The sequence below is a fragment of the Procambarus clarkii genome, chromosome 43 (genome assembly GCF_040958095.1).
Source record: "Procambarus clarkii isolate CNS0578487 chromosome 43, FALCON_Pclarkii_2.0, whole genome shotgun sequence".
Lineage (NCBI taxonomy): Eukaryota > Metazoa > Arthropoda > Malacostraca > Decapoda > Cambaridae > Procambarus > Procambarus clarkii.
In genome coordinates, this window is record NC_091192.1 from 4032288 (window position 1) to 4050905 (window position 18618).

Here is an 18618-nt window from a genome sequence, read left to right on the forward strand (position 1 = left end):
CCAATAAACAACATGAAGGTGGAAGATCCAGACAATTTCTTTATGCAGGGATATTCAAACCCCTGTAAATATAACTGATATAAACACGAGCGCACTAAATTTTGAAAAAGAAATTGAAAACATGCCCCTGCACTCGGCCCCAGGTCCAGACTCATGGAATTCAATATTTATAAAGAAATGCAAAGTGCCGGTAGCACAGGCACTCAGTATAGTGTGGAGGAAGAGCTTGGACACGGGGGAGATACCAGATGCACTTAAAGTAGCAGACATAGCCCCTCTACACAAGGGAGGGAGCAAAGCATTGGCAAAAAATTATAGACCAGTTGCACTAACATCGCACATCATAAAAGTATTTGAGAGAGTGATTAGGAGTCAGGTCACCAATTTCATGGAGACCAATGACCTTCACAACCCAGGCCAACATGGATTCCGAGCGGGAAGATCGTGCCTCTCACAGCTACTTGAGCACTACGACAAAGTCACTGAGGCATTAGAAGAAAAACAGAATGCTGATGTGATATACACAGACTTCGCAAAGGCTTTCAATAAATGTGACCATGGCGTGATAGCACACAAAAGGAAGTCAATGGGAATAACCGGTAAAGTAGGACGCTGGATACTCAGTTTTCTGTCAAACAGGACTCAGCGAGTAACGGTCAACCATATAAAATCTAGTCCAAGTGCAGTGAAAAGCTCTGTACCTCAGGGTACAGTCCTTGCACCGCTGCTTTTCCTTATTCTTATATCACATATAGACAAAAATACAAGTCACAGCTTCGTATCATCCTTTGCAGATGACACAAAAATCAGTATGAAAATTACCTCGGCTGAGGACATTGAAAAACTTCAAGCTGATATTAATAAAGTTTTCGACTGGGCATCAGAAAATAACATGATGTTTAACAGTGATAAATTCCAGGTACTCAGGTACGGTAAAAATGAGGACCTTAAACATAATACAGAGTACAAAACACAATCAAATGTACACATAGTAGGAAAACAGCATGTAAAGGATTTGGGAATAATAATGTCTGATGACCTAACGTTTAAGGAGCATAACCAAGCAAATATTGCGACAGCCAGAAAAATGATAGGATGGATTACGAGAACTTTCAAATCCAGGGATCCCATCACAATGGTTGTACTCTTCAAGTCACTTGTGTTGTCCCGTCTTGAGTACTGCTCAGTACTCGCTTCCCCCTTCAGAGCAGGAGAGATTGCTGAAATAGAGGGAATACAGAGAACATATACGGCATGCATAGACGCAATAAAGCACCTAAATTATTGGGATCGTCTCAAAGCCCTCCAGTTGTACTCACTAGAAAGAAGACGAGAGAGATATCAAATAATATACACCTGGAAGATACTGGAGGGCCAAGTACCAAATCTACACAGTAAAATAACAACGTACTGGAGTGAACGATATGGAAGAAAATGTAGAATAGAACCAGTGAAGAGCAGAGGTGCCATAGGCACAATCAGAGAACACTGTATAAACATCAGAGGTCCGCGGTTGTTCAACGTCCTCCCAGCAAGCATAAGAAATATTGCCGGAACAACCGTGGACATTTTCAAGAGGAAACTAGATTTATTCCTCCAAGGAGTGCCGGACCAACCGGGCTGTGGTGGGTATGTGGGCCTGCGGGCCGCTCCAAGCAACAGCCTAGTGGACCAAACTCTCACAAGTCAAGCCTGGCCTCAGGCCGGGCTTGGGGAGTAGAAGAACTCCCAGAACCCCATCAACCAGGTATCAACCAGTGCCTATGTGTGATAATTAACTTAACAATCACTTGAAGATAATGAATAGACTGTATTATTGATTAATTAAAATTAAAGCCTCAAATATCAACATTGGGGGGGGGGGTATTTCTAGAAGTTCATATATATCTAGGAACCAGTGTGGTTCATCACTAGTTCATTGTTGAGTTAGTAACATGGCAAATCTGAACTAAATATAGATTCAAAGATATGACATATCAAAATAATGAATATATTGAAAGATTATGAAATATTGAGCAACAATAAGAGTAAAACACACTAATCCCTAAGCCATAAATTCTGGCATTAACTTATTTATTAACGGAGCTATCCATGGATGATATGGATACCCTAACTATTTTGCATCAGTCGATGTGGGTGGAGTTCTAGGCCTACCGGGTACCACGAGCCAGAACCTGGTCCGCCCTCAGAGAGGCACGGGGAGCAATGGCCCAAAGAATTGCACATGTGATTTGGAGCATTCTATAATTGCCATCGACCGGGACAGGCATCCAAAAAGGTAAGCGCCACAAAACAAACCCCTATTCTGGTTAACAACAAAAATCGACAAACGGGTGGACAGAACTTCCCCAGAAAAACGAACTAACAAGCATGACGTCACACGAGCCGCTCCGCATGACGGTTGAGTGGCGGGACCAAAGAGCCAGAGCTCAACCCCCACAAACACAACTAGGTGAGTGCATGTCTGCGCAGCTCCCCCCTCCCCGGGAGGGGGAAGGGGGAGCCCCGCGTCAGTGATCCCCGCCTCAGTTCCTCGGCTGATGGGATCATGCATGGTTGTGTGGCTCCAACTCCGGTCTTGTCTCAGTGCTGTGACTTGTTTGCAGTGTTGCTCTTACGGTGGTCATGTGAGCTGGGAGTAGTATTTTCAGGTACTCGGGCTGCATGTGCTTAGGGTCACCTTCCCTGAGTGCCCTGTAAGTACCGCCCTTGGAGCTTGGGGTTGCCTTCCACAAGTCACCTTGGGTCTACCTTTGTTGGCTTTTCGCTGATTGGCGTTTGGCCGCCCTGAGTGTTGGGGGTTTTCCTCCCTTGTTTGCCTTGGGGTAAGTGGTAGTTATAGCACTGGTGGGGTTCAGGGTACTGCGTAGCTAGTTTTCACTCATGACAGCGGCCGGCTCTGTTCCCTCTGGGTACGTTGTCCACTTGTGTGGTTTTTCTTTTATATTTGTTTTTGCCTGGTAGGGGGTCAGCCTTGTTCCCCCCCCCCCCCTTATATTAGGGTCGTTTATGTGGTGGCACCCCCTGCTTCGCCCTCACGAGTGGACACGTCCCGTGGGTTCAGCTTTAGCAGTTTGCTTGGTAGTTTGGGGCGCCGGTTAGCAGTGCCCTGTCTGGGATAACCCTTAGCAGACCTAGTCTAGGGGCCCTGGAAAACTCCCCGGGGGCTCTCGGGTCCAATAGTGGAGACCCTTGCGTCCCCTCTCACTTTGTGCGAGTTGAGGGTTGCTCTGTCCCTTTGTCTCAGGGTGACTCTCCTTGTTTTTGCCTCCGTCATGCTGCCTGTTGGGTCGGTGACACATTCGACCCCGAGTCCTGCGAGCTTTGTTGCTTGTTTGTGACTCCATTCACCCAGTCTGCTGATGAATTCCCATGGGTGCAGGCAGCTCGCGCGTTGCGGGGTAGGTTGTTGCAACACGCTCAGGTTTGTCACTTCCGGACGCCCCGATGCTGCCCTGCTTTGTGTAGGCAGACCCGGACTTGGGGGTTTTGGTCACTTTGGCCTTGGTTCCTTCCACGCCCCCCCTTGTTTTTTCCCCCTCCTCCTGCTTCCGGCCCCTACGCATCTGCAGGCTTCGGGGTCGGGGCGGGGTTAGAGGTTCTGAGACTTGGGCAGTTTCGGGGGTTGCCTCGTCCGGGGTAGCTGCGGAGGCATTCGAGTCTGTTCCTCCGGCCGATGCTCCGGGGTCTGACCAGTAGGCCTCTTCTCTTCCAGCTCTCTCGGCTGCCCCGGCCTTTTCTTGTGGGGCCGGGGCTTTGGAGGTCGACTCGGCCCCGGGGCCTGGTGTAGAGGCTCCTGGGGTTGGGGAGGAGCGGCCTTGGGGGCCCTTGGGCTCCATTGCGCCCCGCCTGGATTTCCGTCCTTCTGAGCGGGGCTTACTGTTGCAAGGAGTGGGGTTTTCTTTTCCCCCCCTCTGCGTACGATTTGGGCTTGGGTTCTGCTCCTCTCCGGGTTCGGTTCCATGTCCCTGTGGTTTCTTCGGTTCCGTCTTCAGGAGGTTTTCGGCTACCCGCATCTCTTCGCCTGCGGTGCGGTTGGCCTTTGCGGCTTACCTCCTGCATGTCCCGGAGTTTGCCTCCATACCGGTTCCTTCTGTTCTGGTCAGGTTGGGCGCCTTGTAGCCGTTTGGGGCTCCTTGTAGCCGTTTGGGGCTCCTTGTATCCATTTGGGGCTCCTTGTAGCCGTTTGGGGCTCCTTGTAGCCGTTTGGGGCTCCTTGTAGCCGTTTGGGGCTCCTTGTCGCCAGTTGGGCTCCTTGTCGCCGGTTGGGCTACTTATCGCCAGTTGGGCTGCTTGTCGCCGGTTGGGCTACTTCTTGCCTTGTTGGGCTACTTCTCCCATTGTTGGGCTACTTTTCTTTCGTGTCCTGCGCATGTGCCGTGGGAGTTTGTTTTGGTTCCGGGCGGTGTGCACACGTATTGGTGCTCTGCATCCATTTTCTCTCGGGGGGGCTTCGCCTCTCGCTCTTTTCTTTCTCCAATCCGTGCCCCGTTGCTTTGGGGGTGTTCTGGAATGCCGCTGTGGGGAAGTTACAAGGTTTTTCCCTGCATTTTAGGGTGGGGAGCCTCCTTCGCCGCTCCCCTCCTCCTCTCCAGCATGGGATGCCCTGGCCGCCTCCGGCGGCTACGTTTTCATAGGCTTGCGTCATGGCCCTTCAGCACCTATATTCTGCAGGTGAGTTGGTGCAGTCTGGCGTCTCCTTCGTCCTGACGCTGTTGTTGTTTTTGGAAGTAGGAATGGGTGTACATACGTACTTGAGCACGTGGACCGTACCAACCGAGGTGCCTACTGCAGGGCTATTGGCCCATACTGGGCAGCTCTTGTTCTCACCACCTGCTTCCTTCCTTGGTTCACGGGTGAGTGCGGGTGGCCTCTTGGCCCTTCCGATGCGGCTCCTACCTGTACTCATCCTCCCCCTCTCCTATGCTTGTCTAACCTTGCTTGAGTTCAGGGCCCCGCCTCCACCTTGTTCCACGGTGCAACGGTGGGGGTGCCTGTTTGGTGGTACGTTTTCCTGTGTCGAGGGTGTTTTGTGCTTGCCTCCTTGTGCTTGCAGGATTGGGTTCTGGCTCTTTGGTTCCGCCTCTCCCCTGTCGTTCGCCTGACGAGCGGATTCTGTGCTTCATGGGCGCTCTCGTCTCTGCTCTTGGGGCTGTGTATGGGGTCAGCCCAAGTTGGGCTGCCTAATGTGTTCCTTCGATTGCCTGTTACACTGCACACGTTTCTTCTCCCATCCCTGTGGCTCGGTTGGGTACTCAGTTTCTGCCTGTGTCCCTTTGTGTGCCACTCGTGTAACGATTTATCTTCCCTGTCGCTTCCTCGGGGAGTGTGGTGACGTTTCGCTGCAGTTTTGGTACTGCGGCTGCGTGTAAGGGTTGGTTGTGGCATTTTGTTCGGCCCTTCTGTGCTCCGTCTGGGGCCCTCCTTCCTTGCCGGTCTTGCTGTGCCGGGTCTGGTTTTTCATGTTCCTTGGATTCTCTGTCCTGTCCTCGTTGTCCTCGCCTCGTTGTGCTGGCTGGGGATGAGCTTGGGGTCTTCGTCTCGCCCCTCGCCTATCCTCCGGTTTTGGTTCCAGTTCCAGAGCCCAGTGGGCTCCCTTCCTTAGTGTTTTTCACGGCTGCCCTGGGGTTTTTCTTGACGCTGGGGCTTTGGGGGGACAGCTCGGCCCCGGGGCCTGCAGGGTAGGTTCCCGGGGCTGGGAAGTGGGGCTAACGTGAGGGGCCTGAGGCCCCGTTAGTTCCCGCTGGGGTTTTTCTACCCCTCTGGGCGGGGCTTGCAGTTTTGGGGAGTGGGGTTTTTCTGTTCCCCCTCTCGACACGTGGTTTTTGGGTGTCGGCCCCTCCCTGGGCTCGGTTTCCTTGTCCATTATGCCCGTTGCTTCCGTCCTGTCAGTGGGTGCGTTTCTACGGTCTTCACCCCTTTTTTCCGGGACGGCCCTTCTCCGTCATGTCCCCCTCTTCTTGGGGGTTCTGCATGACTTTTGGTCTCGGGTGCGACGGGTTTTTGTGCCTTCGTCCTTTGTGTTTGCTTCTTCTTGTTCTCGAAGGTTCGGGACGGTTTTGCTCCTTCCCGTTTTCTGGTATGTCTGTCGTCGTTCGGTTGTGCTTCCCTCCGGTCCTTTCTAGGGCTTGTGGGTCCTATTCCAGGCAGCTTCTGGGTGTTTGACCTTCCTTGTTCTTTTGTTCATATATCTTCTCTTAGCGCTGTCTCGGCGCTGCTCGTTTTCCTGGGGGCGATTTTGCTCCTCTTCATGGGTGTCTTTTCGTTCCTGCCCTTCTGCGGGATGTTGGTGCAGGGCGGCTCCTTATGCGGGTTCCTTCCCTGTCGGCTGCACTTGTGGTGGTGGACTTGCATGCTTGTGGCATTTTGGTTTTGGTCCTGCGTTTCTTTTCCCTCCTGGGGCTGTCATAGGATTGGCTTGCGGAGGATGTAGAGGCGCTTGGGGCCGTTCCTGGGTCTGGCACCTTGGTTTCTGCTGCTAGCTTTCGGTATCGATGTTCCTTCTGCGCCGTTTCGCAGGCTGTCCCGTGTGTTGTTTCACCTCCGGCCTGCTCATGCACTGCCTGTGCCGTCCTGGTCTTTGGACAGGGTGCTCTCCTGTTTTTCTTCTCCTTGGTTGTTGTGGCTCCTTCGGTTCAGGTTTGCTTTACTTCGGCTCTTTTTATGTTGGCATTGGCCTCTGGGGGTTGTGTGGCAGAGCTTCATGCTCTTCTCAGGCGCAGTGGTTTTTGGCTCCTATGGTCGTGGTCATAGGTTTCTTCGTCTGCGGCCGTTCTCCCTTTTTCTGGCGTATGATGTGCCTGCTGCTTCCGGAGGGGTCCTTGGGTTGTTGTCTCGACTTCGTGTTGAGGTGTGGTGCGCCGACCGCCTCCTGGGTATGTCCCCTTGTTTTCTTAGGTAGTCTTTGGTGAAGTAGCTCCGGGGAACCGTAGGGGCTCTCCTTAGAAAACCAGCGATGAATGTAATGAAACACCATTTTCTGGGTGAGTCCTGGAAGCTCCCGGCACCCTCCCGCCCTCCGGTCGGCGTTTTTTTCGCGGTTTTGATATCCAGCCTCAGAACTGGGGCGGGGATCGCCAGCGCAGGGGTCTGGGGCTCCCCCTTCCCCCTCCCGGGGAGGGGGGAGCTGCGCAGACATGCGGCGCGGCTCGTGTGACGTCATGCTTGTTAGTTCGTTTTTCTGGGGAAGTTCTGTCCACTCGTTTGTCGATTTTTGTTGTTAACCAGAATAGGGGTTTGTTTTGTGGTGCTTACCTTTCTGGGTGCCTGTTCCGGTCGATGGCAGATATAGAATGCTCCAAATCACATGTGCAATTCTATTGGCCATTGCTCCCCGTGCCTCTCTGAGGGGGCCAGGTTCTGGCTCGTGGTCCCCGGTAGGCCTAGAACTCCACCCACATCGACTGATGCAAAATAGTTAGGGTATCCATATCTGCCATGGATAGCTCCGGGGAGCCTCCGGGACTCACCCAGAAAATGGCGTTTCAGTACAAAATAGTTTTTTTTTTCTAGCCAGCCTGTTTTTTTTCTTGACCAACATCTATTGCTGAATACTGTCGCTTTTTATCGTGTGGCGCTGGCAGAGCCACTCCAGCTTGCTTTCGGGGTGGATGTCCCTTCCGCTCTGTTCCACAAGTGCTCTCTTGCATTTTTTCACCTTCAGCCTGCTCATGCACTGCCTGAGTCTTCTTGATCTTTGGACCGGGTGCTCTCGTTTCTTTCTTCTCCTCGGTTTGTTGTGCCCCTTCGGTCCGGGATTGTTTTCTAAAGGCCTTGTTATTGTTGGCTTTTGCCCCTGGAGGTCGGGTGGGAAAGCATAATGCTCCTCTCCAATGCAGGGATTTCTGCTCTTTTGGTCCTGGGGGTTGTTTTGTTCATTTGCAGTCTTCTTTTCTGGCGAAGAATGAGACGGCTGGTTTCCTGAGGGGTCCCGTGGGTTGTTGATGCTTTGTAGGTTAGGCTGGGGTTGCTTCATGTTTTGTGTCCGGTTGCAATTTTACATCGCTACCTGCGCGTTACTGGTTCAGTGACGGTGGACACACTTGGTGGACCTGATTTCCCTGGTTCCTTATTCCAGGGCGTGTGTCTCTCAGGTTGTTTGCAGGGTTATTAAGTCTAGCCAGCCTGTGGTCTACCCTCGTGCCCATGATGTGTGGAAGTATTCTGCTCTTGCTGCTGTCTTTAGTAATATGTCTTGGGTCGACATTTGGACACGGGGGTTTTGGAAAGAAAACCACAGAATGTTATGAAGCATTGAATGTCATGAAACGCCATTTTCTAGGTGAGCCCCAGAGGCTCCCTGACACCCTCCCCCCCCCCCTCCGGTCGGGGGGGTTTTAATCATTCCACGAAAAGAAGGTGGAGCGGCCAGCTTGCCTTAGAGGGCTCCCGCTCCCCCTGTTTGGGGGGTGGAGGTGGGGGGAGCTAATGAGTGGGTGAACTAGTTGGATGACAATTTGCGTCTTTCATTGTTTTCTTTCAGGGGAAGTTCTTTGGCTCTGTTCAAACATAGGTTGCAATTTTTATCAGGTAGGGGTTTGTATTGGTTTGCCTACATTTCTGGGTGCCTTTTCCGGTCGATGGCAGACATGACACACTATAAATATGAAGAGTGCTCATATGGCCATTGTTTTCTGTGCTTCTTTGAAGGGGCCAAGTTCTGGCTCGTGGCCCCCAGTAGGCACTAGAACTCCAAGAATTGATGGCACCAAACTAATAAGGCACATGTCAGTTTGATATCTTTAGGGAGCCTCCGGGGCTCTTTAAGAAAATGGCGTTTCACTACATTCAACGCTGGTGTTTTGCTTAGCATACATCTGTTAATGAAATTAATCCACTTATTCTCTCTTAATTTATTTTCATTCTACTTCATCAGGCTCAATATTGGTGTCGGCTGCTCACTTTGGTGCGTATGTATGGGGATGGGACATTGATTACCTCACCCTGCATGCTCGCACAAAACCTACTCGACATAGCCAGGTATTACTGTAGTTGTTAATGAAATTTGTTTGACTTGAGTTCACTTTACTGTACTATTTACTATGTTTTCAGAGTTTTGCAAAAAAAAATATAAAATTAGCAAAATTGGGGTACATCTTAAAATGCCATGATCATGAAAAGTCTTTTAATATATTCTACTACTGCCCCTCACTTAGTACTGTACCTCCATACATCACATCATCACTAGTACCTGTGTTATAGTAGTAGCATGCTCGGCCCACTCACTTTCATGGGATTTTGGCTGGGTTTGAGCCCTGAGAGGAGAAGGTCGACTTGACCTCAAATCCTTAACACTTTTGCGCTTTAGATTAGAGATAACTCGTCGCCGTTTTTTCTTACGATTCCGCATAACAGCCTACTTTTCTCGTCCATCGAAAAAATATTTCTATAAATTCCATTTTTTAACCGAAATGGATGGGGATACTTTTGTTTTGTAGAGAATTTATTTGCGAATTTTTTGGTACCAGAATGAATATTATATCACATAAACTTCTATGAGTAAAAAAAAAAATACACAAAGTATATTTGGGGGTGTGGCGAGCGTGTGGCAGTGGGTTCCCTTTAGCCGTTGATATATCCAACACGTGGGAAATATTTGTATGTGTTATGTATATGTCTGTGTAGGGAATTTTACTGCGATCACTGTCATACAAATTATAAAATGTTTCAACAAGTATAAACATGACAAACGTCAAACGAACGAAAACAATGCGTTCGTTTCTGCAGCGAATGCATACTGAGCGACGTGGTTCTATATTTGGCGCTTCTCTTACACATGCTTTGTACAAATGTTATACAGTTCATCTTATAGAAAATTTTATTGCGAACACATTGGTATAAAAAAGAAATACGTACATAGAAAAGTAGGGTCAGGAAACGTATAAACTTTCCAAGCATGATTTCCCCCCTGTGTTTTCGCCAGTGCGCTCGCGGCTAACTACTCTCCACTTCACACACTCTTGCGGGTGGGCAATTACCTATATTAAACATTCATATGCATATGTCCGTGTAGAGAATTTTATTGCGATTCCAATGATACCAAAATTAGCGATGTAGGACAACTGTAGGCTTCGCAACCATTAAGAGAGTGGAAACATTTTGTTGCTGTTTGGCGCTCTCATCGAGTGATCTGCATAGTTTTTTATTTGGTGTTGATACTCCTTATGCTTGGGCAGCATTTTATAGGTATGCTCTTATAGACAATTTCATTGCGAACACAGTGATACCAAATTTAAATACGTGCGCCTTCAATTATTGTCAGGACAGTCAAAAGAGTGTACACTTTTTCGGTCTTACCGCGTAGGCGCGCGAAGTGCCGAAAGCATCTGGGGTATTGTTTTTTTTTTTGAGCGCCGAGAGCGCGAAACTGTTAACTGTTCACCCCTTGTACATCTAGCGGTAATTGGGGACATAGTTGTAAATGTATTGCCATGTTGTATTCCAGGGAAAATTAATAGGGTAATGCTTAACCCTTTAACTGCGCAACGCGCCTGCAGGCCCCGGCTTCGGGTGCGCAACGCGCCTCCAGGTGTTTTTATTTTTCACGTTCCATTCAAAACTCTCGCGGCTACATGGGGTTCACATCAGCTTCCTCAGGATTCGGATTGATGTCCATAGGGAATGGAAAGGATGGGGGAGGTAGAGGGATGGGGAGATGAAATTCAGGAAGAGGATGCGGGTGTAGAGAGAGAGGAGGTTTGAAAGTTCGGTGGCCTGTCCACCATGGGTTGACATTTTTGTATGTGTTGTTTGTTTGCGTATGTGTTATGTTGGGTTGTCAGTACATTGGCTGGGGGAGCTAGTGTTTGTGACCTTGTTGGTGTCCTAAAGCACTAGAGCCGATGGAGTTGGCTGAAGGAGGCTAATCTTAGAAACATCAGGGTAGTTACACTTCTGACGCCACGACAAATGGTTTTTTGGTTTTATATTTTTTTTTGTAGGTGTTTTATTTATTTATTTATTTATTTTTTTATTTTTTTTTTTTTTATTTATTATTTTTTTTATTTATTTATTTATTTATTTATTTATTTATTTTTTTTTTTTTCTTTCTTTATTCTTCATTTGGTGTAGATTGGGTCCGGGATGGGCCACTCATCTGGATCGTCTGGCAGACCGCTTAGTATCTGAGGGCTTGGGAAGGCCTCATCATGGATATGTCTGATCACTTTTTGTTGGAGAGTGATTCTTCTGGTTCTGTGTGGTGGTTCGTGGATCTCGTAGTCGCTGGTGGTGTTTTCTGCTATGACTCAGGGCTCTTGTAATCAGACGCCATCTTTAAAAAAAATCATGGTCCACATTGCCTGGTGTCAGAGCCTCAGTAGTGAGTGAGCAACCAAGGCTGGCACTCGCAGCATGAGCACACAGCATCGCCTAATAATGTCAAAATATATATATAACCTGTATTATTTAGAAATGAGAGTATTATAGAAGAGCCTGAGTGGGATAATGACTGGGTACAATGTTCAAATATCAGTGATTAAATGCTGTTCACGATGTTCACAGCGCTAGCCACAGCACCACAGCATTATTTCGTCCATCTAGGAATCTTCAAATGACTTCTTAAGTTCCTTTTCAAAATAAACTTGTGGTCAATTATTCATTTACAGAAATTAGTGACCAGGATTGTGGTTATAATTAGCGTTGTGCGTAGTATTGTGGAAGGAGGAATTTTGGTGAGGGAGGGAGGAAGGGAGAGAATGAGAGAATTGAGGTAGCCTCACTGTGTGAGGCTACCTCAATTCGCAGCTACCAGGTGAGGTAGCTGCTATTGGCCCATACGAGGCAGCTGCTATTGGGCCATACGAGGCAGCACCTATTGGTCCTTACGAGGCAGCTGCTATTTGCCCATACAGGGCAGCTGCTATTGGGCCATACGAGGCAGCACCTATTTGCCCATACGAGGCAGCTGCTATTTGCCCATACGAGGCAGCTGCTATTTGCCCATACGAGGCAGCTGCTATTTGCCCATACGAGGCAGCTGCTATTTTGGTTGTGGGAGATTTTGGTTGTGCGAATTTTGCTTGTGGGAGATTCCCAGGTGAGGTATTTTGACAGGACGTTTTGTGCCAGAGATAGAGGGAACAGGTTAAGGGTCTGCTATCCGGGAGCTGGAATTGGAGATATTGTTGACAACATAAAAGATATTATGACGGGAAATGGGAACAAACCCATTATTTGTATTAGTGCAGGGGGTAATGATGTTGGACAAGTTAGGAGTGAGGAACTGATAAAGAAATTTAACAAAGCCATAGAATTAGTTAGGAGCAAGGGAGGAATCCCGATCATATGTGGCATTCTTCCAAGAAAGAGCGTTGGGAATGAATGGTTGTCGAGGGCACTTGGTGTCAATTGCTGGCTGGAAAGATATTGCAAATCAAATGCAATATCTTTCATAGACAACTGGGAACACTTCTATGGAAGAAATGAAATGTATGCTCGTGATGCGGTGCATCTATCGAGGGCTGGGGTTGTTGCTGTTGCGAACTCATTGGAACCAGTGGTTAGAGGCATTTGTTTGGGTTTAAACTGTTAGTAGATAGTGGTATGGGAATTGATAGGGAGGAAGGAGGTAATAAAAATATGTGTTTGTTGGAGAAACAAATTGGTAAAAAGGGCCTCAAAATAACAATTCACTTAGGGTATATTACACTAACAGTAGAAGTCTAAGAAACAAAATAAATGAGATAAATGCTCTTATCTGTAAAAAAGAAATAGATATTATTGCACTTACCGAAACATAGATGAATCACTAGAAAATAGAGAACTATTAGCTGAATATCAAATAAATGGATTTAAACTATTTCACACAGATAGATATATTAGACGAGGAGGGGGAGTAGCCATATATGTTAGGGACAATTTGAAATGTAGTCTCAAAGAGGGAATCAAAACTGAGCCACACACACAAACTATTTGGATAGAATTAAACAAAAAAGCAAATATTATTATAATAGGAGTTATATATAGGCCACCAAATTTAGACAATGGAAGCAAAGCATCTATGGGATGAAATATCTAGAGCATCTAGATCTAACAGTATTTATGTCATGGGTGACTTTAATTTTAGTGGAATAAACTGGGTGAACAAAACAGGGAATAATGAAGCAGAAGATTTTCTAGAATTAATTGACGATTGCTTTCTTATGCAACATATTAACCCTTTAACTGCGCAACGCGCCTGCAGGCCCAGGCTTCGGGTGCGCAACGCGCCTCCGGATGTTTTTATTTTTCACGTTCCATTCAAAACTCCCGCGGCTACATGGGGTTCACATCAGCTTCCTCAGGGCTCTTGTAAACAGACGCCATCTTTAAAAAAAATCATGGTCCACATTGCCGGGTGTCAGAGCGACAGTAGTGAGTGAGCAACCAAGGCTGGCGCTCGCAGCATGAGCGCACAGCACTGCTGTTCAGCGTGTGACCACAGCATCGCCTAATATTGTCAAAATATATGTATAATCTGTTTTATTTAGCCATGATAGTATTATAGAAGAGCCCGAGTGTGATAGTGATTGGGTACAATGTTCAAATATCAGTGATTCAATGCAGTTCACGATGTTCACAGCACTAGCCACAGCACCACAGCATTATTTCGTCCATCTAGGAATCTTCAAACGACTTTTTAGGTTCCTTTTCAAAATAAACTTGTGGTCAATTATTCATTTACAAGTATTAGTGACCAGGATTGTGGTTATAATTAGCGTTGTGCGTAGGAAGGAGGAATTTTGGTGAGGGAGGGAGAGAATTACAGTCTCCGTGGTGTAGTGGTAAGACACTCGCCTGGCGTTGCGCGAGCGTTATGTCATGGGTTCGTATCCTGGTCGGGGAGGATTTACTGGGCGCAATTCCTTAACTGTAGCCTCTGTTTAACGCAACAGTAAAATGTGTACTTGGATGAAAAAACGATTATTCGCGGCGGGGATCGTATTCTAGGGACCTGCCCGAAACGCTACGCGTACTAGTGGCTGTACAAGAATGGAACAACTCTTGTATATATCTCAAAACAAAAATAAAAAAATAAAAAATTGAGCTAGCCTCACTGTGTGGCAGTAACTCTTGTTTTGCTCACCTTCGTGGTTCGCTATGGGGAATACACATGTACATGGGTATATACAGTGTGTGTGAATAGTGTAATAACAGCACCAGGAATATGTTGTGAGGAGCTATTTTGGTGAGGGAGATGACGCCGTAATCGTGGCGTCGTCTGCTGTCTGCTGTGTGATTTGTCATGAAGTGTATGGTGGCCACTGTACTGTTTGGACACAATACTGGCTTACTTGCATAATTCTGGTAAATAAAACCTGTAGATAGGTATATATAACATGTGTAATTAGTGTAATAAGAACAATAACAGAATGGTGGGAGGAGCAATGTTGGCGAGTAAGATGTTGGAGTGAGGGAGGGCTGGCTGGGTGTGGCTGCTCACACTCGCGGTGTTCTGAATGTGTTGATGGTGAATGTATACAGTGTGTGACAGTGTATAGTGTGTACATATATTGTAAAAGATACATAAATGAACATGAAACATTGGTGTGAATAACTGTATGATTTGGAGGAGTAATGTTGGTGAATACAATGTTGGAGGAGTGAGGGAGGGCTGGATGGGTGTGACAGCTCACACTCGTGGTGTTCTGAATGTGTTGATGGTGAATGTATATAGTGTGTGACAGTGTATAGTCTGTAAATAGATTGTATATATACATAAATTAGCATGATACATGGTAAATATGTGCAACATATGTGTACACAATTGTCATGCACGTAACACAGTGTCCTCAGACAGTACGGATGTTTTACTGCCATAATATAGTGTACGTGTTCATTATACATAAGATTAGCACGTAAAAACAAATAAAATGTATTTGGAACTGTGCGCAAAAAAGGAACAAAATTATATTCGCTGCAACTTGCGCGCCCTGCCCCGGGCGCCCCACCGGCCCCGGGAGCATACTGCTCTGGCGCACGGGAAATGATGACGTCACGCCCCACCTTTCAGACCCCATAGCAGCCAAAGTAAGTACAATTTTGAACTTCCGTTGCTATACCCATATACTGTACAGGGAGGGGTTTTTGACACTCTCAGAAGAAAAAAGAATTTTTTCCCGAGGTTTCATTTCTTGCGCACTTGGGGGGGGGGGGTCATATTTATAGGCCACGCAGTTAAAGGGTTAAGGAACCAACGCGGGGAAATAATATTTTAGATTTAGTGTTAACTAACAGGGAAACACAAATTAAGGACATGGAAATAGGGAGTGAGCTAGGGAACAGTGATCATAAAGAAATCAGATTTAGCATAGAATGGAATAGATCTGTAGGAGAAAATTCTATTAAAGTGCCAGATTTTCGAAAAGCTGATTTCAATAGCCTAAGAAATTTTTTGGGTCAAATAGATTGGAATGTCTTGGGGATGGGGTGTGGGCTAGACATGAACACAGCGACAGGTGACAGAAAAGGAGATTTCGATGTGGATTCAAAATATAACCTATTTAAAAATATTCTAAGCAAAGCCCAGGAACGTAGTATACCGTATAAATTGAATAGACCGAATACTAGTGATCCAAAGTGGATAACAAATGATCTGAAGAACCTTATAGGTAAAAAGAGAGCTTGGTACAAAAGGATTAAGAATGGGGAAGTTAGTTTAGAACAGGAATTCGTACAACTGGTTAGAAATGTTAAAAAAAGAGATAAGGGAAGCAAAAAGAAACTACGAAGATCACATAGCAGGGCAAGCGAAGACAAATCCTAAAGGGTTTTTTCAGTTATATCGAACTAAGACTAGGGAAAGGATAGATAGGTCCATTAAAAACTGAGACAGGTCAAATAACAGATAATGACGAGGAGATGAGTAGAATTTTTAATAAATATTTTATATCTGTATTTACTAAAGAGGAACTTAACAATATGCTTTCAGCCGAACAAGTCTATGTGGGTGGGGACGAGGACAGGTTGAATAGTTTAGCAGTTACCAGGGAGGACGTAATTAAACAAATAGTAAAACTAAAGCCAAACAAATCCCCAGGGCCGGATGAAGTGTTTGCCAGGGTGCTTAAAGAATGCAAAGAGGAGCTTTCCGAGCCACTGTCTACCACACTTAATAAATCAATAGAGTTAGGTAGAGTGCCAGAGTCATGGAAAGTAGCTAATGTGGTACCAATTATTAAGAAAGGGGATAGATCACTTGCGTCAAGCTATCGGCCAATTAGCCTAACGTCTATTGTGGGAAAGTTACTTGAATCTATAATTGCAAATAAAATTCGTCTTCATCTTGAAAAACATAAATTAATAAATGAGTCGCAACATGGTTTTACAAATGGCCGTTCATGTTTAACAAATTTGGTATCTTTTTATTGTAGCATAGTTGAGGCAGTTGATAGTGGTAAGGATTGTGATGTTGTGTACCTTGACTTTAGCAAAGCTTTTAATACAGTGCCACATGAAAGACTGATTAAAAAAATAGAAGCTCATGGTATTGGGGGTGCTATATTAAGTTGGATTAGGGCATGGCTATTCCAAAAGAACAGAGAGTTAGTATAAATGGGGTTAAGTCAGAGTGGGATAATGTTGTTAGTGGAGTACCTTAGGGCTCTGTCCTGGGACCTCTGTTGTTTATAATATATATAAATGATTTAGATTCAGGTTTGAGTAGCAACATCTGCAAATTTGCAGATGATACAAAAATCGGTAGGGAAATTAACACGGAAGAAGACTCGCTATCACTTCAAGTTGATCTAAATAGGGTTTTGAAATGGTCAAAAGATTGGCACATGCAGTTTAATGCTGATAAATGTAAAGTTCTGAGGCTAGGTAATGATGATAGAGTTACAAGATACGAGCTTGATGATGTTGAGATTGCAAAGTCAGATTGTGAAAGGGATCTGGGAGTTATGATTAGTAAGAATTTAAAACAAAAGGATCAATGCCTGAATGTTCGTAATAAGGCAAATAGGACACTGGGATTTATTAATCGAAGCGTTAGTAACTAGACACCTGGTGTTGTTCTTCAACTATATCTTGCTCTGGTTAGGCCCCATTTAGATTATGCAGTTCAGTTTTGGTCGCCATATTATAGAATGGATATAAATTCACTTGAATGTGTCCAGCGTAGGATGACGTAAGTTAATTCCCCAAATTAGAAATCTTTCATATGAAGAAAGATTAACAAAGCTTAACTTGCATTCACTGGAAAGGCGAAGAGTTAGGGGTGACATGATAGAGGTTTACAAGTGGGTGAATGGATATAACAAAGGGGATATTATTAATAGGGAATTAAATGTATCAACACAAGACAGAACACGAAACAATGGGTATAAATTGGATAAGTTTAGATTTAGGAAAGACTTGGGTAAATACTGGTTCGGTAACAGGGTTGTTGATTTGTGGAACCAATTACCCGTAACGTGGTGAAGGTGGGGTCCCTCGATTGTTTCAAGCGTGGGTTGGACATGTTTATGAGTGGGATTGGGTGGTTATAGATAGGAGCTGCCTCGTATGGGCCAATAGGCCTTCTGCAGTTACCTTGTTCTTATGGGCCCATACGAGGCAGCTGCCATTGGCCCATACGAGGCAGCTGCTATTGGCCATACATAAGAACATAAGAATAGAGGTAACTGCGGAAGGCCTATTGGCCCATACGAGGCAGCTCCTATCTACATACAAAGATTAATCAAGTGTAATTGGCCTGTTATGTTGAAGAGTGTCTTCTGTGTTGGCATCGTTATGTTCTGGTCTTGTCCTTACTCTCATGGTGGGTAGAGTAAATAGTTTCATGATTTGGGTGTTCATGGTAGGTTGTTCTTTCCTTATGTGAATTGCTTCAAGAATTTGTAATCTTCTTGTATCTTGGGTTTTGTCTATTATACAGGTATTTTTGTTCAACATTTCTCTTGTTAGGATGATGTCATGGGCTTGTCTCATGTGATTCCTGGGGGCACCGGATTGAAGATGGCATGTCAAACGCCTCGTCAGCTTGGTCGACGTCATACCTATGTACTTAGATTAAAGGTTACATCCTTCTTGGGGGCAAGTGTACATGTATACAATGCTTGACTGCTGTAGAGGGTTCTCCATCGGCTTCGGGCTGTTTTTGATAAGGAGTTCGGAAGTCTTCTTGGTTTTGTAGAATATTGTCAGGTTTATGTTTTGGTTAGGAGTAATGCTTTTTACTCCTTTACGGATTATTTCTTTCATTATTCTTTCCTCTTTTATATGTTCACTGTGCATGGTTGATTTGTAATAAAATTTTATTGGAGGTATTGTTTTTGTTTTTTTTTGAGATATATACAAGAGTTGTTACATTCTTGTACAGGCACTAGTACGCGTAGCGTTTCGGGCAGGTCCCTGGAATATGATCCCCTGCCGCGAAGAATCGTTTTTTCATCCAAGTACACCTTATACTGTTGCGTTAAACAGAGGCTATAGTTAAGGAATTGCGCCCAGTAAATCCTCCCCGGCCAGGATACGAACCCATGACATAGCGCTCACGGAACGCCAGGCGAGTGTCTTACCACTACACCACGGAGACTGTATGTTCTATTCTAGGACTGTTTCTGTTCTAGGTTCAGGATTATACCAACGGTCCAAGTGTCTTCTTATAACAGCGTTTATTTCTGCGTTGCTATA

At 45.9% G+C, this 18618-nt stretch overlaps 1 protein-coding gene across 6 annotated transcripts in view; it reads left to right on the plus strand.

Moving 5' to 3' along the window:
- The window catches only part of LOC123755711 (tRNA (guanine(10)-N2)-methyltransferase homolog), a 306814-nt gene that overhangs the window by 196139 nt on the left and 92057 nt on the right, over positions 1 to 18618 (plus strand). For all 6 annotated transcript variants that reach the window (XM_045738445.2, XM_045738446.2, XM_045738447.2 and 3 more), the window contains one exon: positions 8876 to 8979. In XM_045738445.2, the coding sequence (XP_045594401.2) occupies positions 8876 to 8979 (104 nt within the window). The remainder of the gene's footprint in view (positions 1 to 8875; positions 8980 to 18618) is intronic.